Source organism: Chaetura pelagica, unplaced genomic scaffold (assembly GCF_000747805.2).
Source record: "Chaetura pelagica isolate M959 unplaced genomic scaffold, ChaPel_1.0 scaffold11, whole genome shotgun sequence".
Classification (NCBI taxonomy): domain Eukaryota; kingdom Metazoa; phylum Chordata; class Aves; order Apodiformes; family Apodidae; genus Chaetura; species Chaetura pelagica.
This window is the reverse complement of record NW_009952694.1, coordinates 5,984,041-5,989,691: the sequence shown is the minus strand read 5'-3', so window position 1 is coordinate 5,989,691 and position 5,651 is coordinate 5,984,041. Positions and strand designations below refer to the sequence as shown.

Here is a 5,651-nt window from a genome sequence, read left to right as displayed (position 1 = left end):
CGGCAGGCGCCGGGGCCGGGCCGCCCCCTCCGGGCGCCGGGGAACGGTCGCTGCCCACGGGCTGTGCCCTGGCCCCGGCCCGAGCGGGGCCGTGGGGCGGTGGCGAGGGAGGGCGGCCCCCCGGAGGGCATTTCCTGGAGCCAGCGGGGCCGGACCCGGCAGGAAATGGAAGGATGAAGTGTGCAGCCGGAGCGGTGATGTTCCTTCTCTCCTTGCTTTCCCCTGCAGGAACGTAATCCGCGATGCTAATTCTCAGGTTGCTCAATGTTGTCGCTCCAGCCTACTTCTTGTGCATCTCCCTAGTGACCTTCGTCCTCCAGATCTTTCTCTTCATCCCCAGCATGTTCAGAGACCCTTCCACCACCCCACTTTTCTCTCCTGCTCTGCTGCATGGGGCCCTCTTCCTCTTCCTCTCAGCTAATGCCCTGGGCAACTACATCCTTGTGATCCAGAACACCCCCGAGGACTTGGGCAAGGGCTTAAACTTGGGCGAAGGTGCTGAAGTGGTGGCAGACTGGCTGGATGGAAGCAGGTCCCCTGGCTCAGCCTTGCCCAGCACTCACTTCTGTAGACTGTGTGCCAGAGTCACCCAGAGGCATGACCACCACTGTTTCTTCACAGGGAACTGCATCGGGAGCAGGAACATGCGAAACTTTATCATGTTCTGCCTCTACACCTCCCTGGCTTGCCTCCACTCCCTGGTGGCAGGCATGGCTTACATTTCTGCTGCACTCTCCATGTCCTTTGCAAACCCACTGGCCTTCCTCACCCTTCTGCCTCACTCCATCAGCCAGTTCTTCTCAGGTAAGGACTCCTCCTTGGAGATGAGGAGAGTCTTTCTCCTCCAGGGCTCTTGCAACTGGGGGGGGACATGACCTTCTTTGGATGGGTGCGTGGGGAGCAGTGGTGAAATGGGAAGAGACTGAAACATGCAAGAGGGAGAATTGGCTGACAATCTTTGTAACAGACCTGGCTTCACCTGAAATGTGGGCTGGAACCCATTCCAGGTTACCGTGACATCCCTGTTCCTAATGCATTTCGCTCTGGAAAATGCCCCGTAACCAGTTTGCTGCTAATAGAACAGAGCTGTGTGTTATGCAGGGGTTGTCACAGAGAGAAGATGGATTTCAGTCATTGTACTGCAGGTGAGGAGAATATTTTGCATCTCCTATAGGCAGTTGGAAGGGCTGTAGGTTTTCATATCCTGCAAGTCTGCAGGTTCTGTATATCCCAGCAGAAATATTGTCTTCCAGGTCCACTCACTCCCTCCACTGTCACCTACCTGCTGGCAGCACAGACTTACTGAGATCTTGACATCTTTCCAGCACAGGAGAACTAGAGTTCAGGCAAGAGAAACAAAGAGAGCAGTAAATGTGACATGACTAGCCACCTCTCTTGTGACCCCAGTCTGGGACAAAGGTCCACAGAGAACCAGGGGGGATTCTCTGTGCCTGCTCTTTGCAAGAGCAACACAATAAAAGCAAATTTCTCTTTCTCATTGTCCCCATCTTTACCCTTCCTTCTGCTTCTCCCTTTCCCCCTTGTCTCCCTGTCTTTCCAAAAATCTCCACAACTCTTCCCCCTCCTGATTCTGCTTGCATAACTCTTCCTCTGCTCTTCCAGTGTTGACTCTACACCTTTCCATGCACCCTCAAACTCGTCAAGCTCAACCCTTTCTCTTTCCAAACCCAAGAGCTAGATGAAACCTGGCCCCAGAGAAGGAACTAGGCAGGCAGCCTAGAATGTTAATCTGCCCTGAAAGCAACTGCAGAAAAATACCATTTTCCCCTCTATGCACCTCATGCCTCACAGATCATCTTTTGTTAGACTAAAATAGGTATCCCATATATTTTAGCTTTTCAGATTCAGCTGAGCTCAGTAAAAAGGGCCCAGACTTTGTTCTGGTTCATGCACCATCACCAGAAGTGTTGACTGGGATCTGAGTGTGGAGCCTCCACTGTTTGGGATACAGGAGCCAGAGAGGACCAAGCTTGCCTTTCATATTCTGGGCTGGGTTTGCAGGGTTGCCATTTGAAAACAAACAAATATGTCTCTAGTTGGCAAATTAACAGATTTGTCATGGTAATCACTGAGAGACAATAAACATGAAATTGTACTATGACATTTTTATGGAGTAATTTTTCCAAGTAGAAGAAGTTTTGTAGCTATTGTTACACAAGCTTCACCAGCATTAAAAACACTGGGAATGATTTTCCCCTGTGCCTAAGCTTTGCTTAGCACAACAGCCTGGGAGGGGGAGCAGGGATGTGGGAGGAGATTATCAAGGAATTAGTTCTCTCAGTGACTCTGTGGGCACATCTGCACTGAGCTTGGTCATGGCATATGTTTGAAGAGCCATGAAGTGCTCTGGTGTCAGCAACTGCAGTGCCAAAGACATCTTGTGGGCACTGTTTGAGTGGGACAGAATGGGGCTGGATTGAGGGCTGGGAGCTGGGACCCACACCATCCTTGAGAGACAACAGCTCACAGCAGCTCCCACCAAACCTCTAGCTCATCTGGGTTGAGAACTGCTGCCTCATACAGCAATACATGGGCACGTGGTGTCTTGGTTGCTTGGGAGGAAAGGCCTACTGGGTTTCTACCATCTAGGAAGAATTTCAGTTGGCTTCTTCTGCCCACACTGTGCTCAGGCACAGACTGTAGAATCTGACCTAGAATCTGTAATTTCAGCCTGCGATTTGGCTTTTCTGGCATAGATTTATGGCAATAAGCTTGAGATCACACCAGGTCAGTTAGAGCAAAAAATGAATCTGAGACTAAAATGGACTGTAGTGATGAGGGACAACTAGAGAGTACTTTTGTAAATGCAGGTCAGATTGGATCCACAACAGAAATTATAGAAAATGCTTTATGTGGGTAACCTTAAGAAAAGGTTAAAAAAATCATGTATCTGGAAAGCAGGGCTCAGAGATGCTTGATATTTGTGAGAGGAAACAAGGGTAATGACTTTCTTTATGGTGAATTTCAGCAGCTCACAGAAACAAAGCTTACAGCCACCTTGCAAAGGCTTTACAGAAAATGGGTGTCTTTCTCTACATCCCATCTGAATATCAACTGTAGGAAAGAACAAAAGTCTGTCATGTTCTGGTCCAGCAAAAGAGGGGCAGAGAAGACCACATCTGGCTCTGGGCTTCCTACTTGGTAGATTAAGTTAATCCAACAGAATTGATATGAGGATTTGTCACCACCCTACAGGGCTTGCTCTTCCCTTGCTCTATTGCCTAAGAAGCCCACTGAGCTGAATGGGATCTAACGAGAAGGGAAAGATGACATCGCATTTAGGAAGAAATCTGAATTACTCCTGTGCCTTTTTCAAATGAGGACAATGTCTGAAAGCTTGAGGCTGTATTCAGTGTCCTTACAAATCATCCTCAGAGGGGTCTGCTGGCTGAGCCTAAAGCTTGACCTGATGGTCATGGGTCAGCCCCAATCTCTCACTTATAGCACTGCCAGCTGGAGAAGCTGGGATTCACAGGCTGCAAAACCAGATGACACCATCTAATCTGGCCTTCTGTATAAGAGAAGCAAGAGACACTTATCCAGACATCCTAATATTGAGCTTAAAACCTGAAGTGTCCATGTACTTGTTTTAGGCAGCATGCCTCTGCTGTCCCTGCAATCCCTGCTCTGGCAGGATTGCTCTTGCAGGGCCTTAGAATGACCTGAGCTTTCACCTGCTCCAGCCTATCTGCCTTATAGTCTTCCAGAGGGACAGGAGCATACGAGAGTTTTTTCATTTTTAAACCTTGCAGAAACCAGTGAGATGATACTGGCTATTTATACCAGAACTGACACATCTAATTTTCTTTGTGTGCCTGGGTGTAAATATGGGTGTTCAATAATATACCGATATACACAAACTATGTGTGTTCACATTCATATGCCCACACAGAGAGTATTATTTGAAGGGGTTTAGATCTGCCTACACACTGAAAGGTCACTCAGTGATATCTGCTATTATACTAATATTTTCCAGAAAGAGTTCTAAAATCATTACAGAGAAAAGGGGCCACAAAATAGTTTTATTTAATACATTCAGAACAAATATATCCTACAAAAACTGTTGAATTAGGAGCTTCAGACCTACAAAGTATCTTGAGTATTCCAGCAGCAGCTTTACAAAAAGAATGTGGGTTGCATTTTGGGAAGTTTTGTTTCTGTTTCTTGCATTCATATGAAAATTACCTTTGCCTGATGGTAGAAAACTAATTACTTATTTATTTTTTCTTTTTTTTGACTTATTATATGTATGGAGAAAGAGCGAGATATGAGAGAGAGAGAGAGAGAAATCCCACTTCTTTTTGCCTAGTATTAATGCACACAGTAAGGCTTCTGGAAGCAGCTATATGCTGTAGGACCCACATCTCTTTTCAAAAGGAACTTAGAATCTTAGGTTCAGTGTGATGAGCAGGTAGATCCTTAAATAAATTAACCATTCTTCAAAATACTGTTGAAGTCTTACATGTTTTACTTCTGGATGAATTTACCCCTGCAATCTAGATCCTCACATTAAAAGCAAAGGGAGAAGTGTTTTAGTATTTCCCCAGCAGGGCCCATTGCATCGGATGGTAACAAATATACACAGATAGAGCAACCAGCCTATCTTGCTTCTAATTCCCCACTTGTGGCCAGAGAATACAGACAGCTCGTCGGTTCTTGGGCCTGAGTATTACATTAGCATGTGAGGCGTGTCTAAACTCTCTCTTTTATTGTCTCTCCCCCCCACCTGACTGTTGGTCTGCAGGAGCTCTCCTTAGCTCTGAAATGTTTGTCATCCTCATGCTCTACCTCTGGCTGGGGATCGGACTGGCCTGTGCTGGCTTCTGCTGCCACCAGATGCTGCTGATCCTGCGCGGGCAGACGCGGTACCAGCTGCGGAAAGGGATGGTGGTAAGAGCCCGGCCCTGGAGGGAGAACCTGAGAGAGGTCTTTGGCAAGAGGTGGCTGCTAGGACTTCTCATCCCTGTGCGAAATGTGGGAAGTGACTGCCGCAGGCAGAAGGAGAAATAAAATCCGGGGCATGTGCGTGCATTCCATGCACACAACACCTCCCCTGTTCTCTCCCACTGTCTCCTGGATCACTGAAGACCTGGGCTACTCCATCTTTCGGGATTGCAGCCTCTGTGGGAGGAAAGGACTCGCTATCTAACAGAATAGATTTAGCATATTAACAAGGAGATCACAAACCATGTAGATGAAGAGATACTGCAGCTTAGTAGTCACATCACTGCACCTGTGAACATGGCAACAGTCTTTAAACTAGAAGAAAAATCAGTCAGACCCTCCTGCGGCTTCCTGCCTGACTCCTCCAGCCTCCAGCCCCAGTAGCTACCCCACATAGTCCCTAACAAATTGCAGCCGGAGCTTTCAGAAAGCCTGGGCTGTTGTGGTAGACTGCAAAAATGTATCTCCTCTTTGGGAGGGTTTTACAGGGTGCTTTTTTGGCTGTTATGTACTTGAGGTAACTTCACAGCACTGAGAATCCTTTAATGACAGAACTGCAACACAGTCAAGCTGCCCTGGGAGCAGGCTATGCACATGGCTGATGTAGCACATAAACCTCTCCACAGGCTAGAAAATTAGGAAGAAAACAATAAGAAATTCAGAATTTCTCATTTCTGTTCTTGATC

General features: G+C 47.3%; 1 protein-coding gene across 1 annotated transcript; it reads left to right on the top strand.

Moving 5' to 3' along the window:
* The first annotated feature begins 242 nt into the window (after positions 1 to 242).
* Positions 243 to 5,231, top strand: ZDHHC22 (zinc finger, DHHC-type containing 22). Its single transcript, XM_009993897.1, has 2 exons — positions 243 to 804; positions 4,766 to 5,231. Exons 1-2 carry the CDS (start codon positions 243 to 245, stop codon positions 5,029 to 5,031), a joined length of 828 nt encoding a protein of 275 aa, XP_009992199.1. The 3' UTR covers positions 5,032 to 5,231.
* Positions 5,232 to 5,651: the final 420 nt, after the last annotated feature.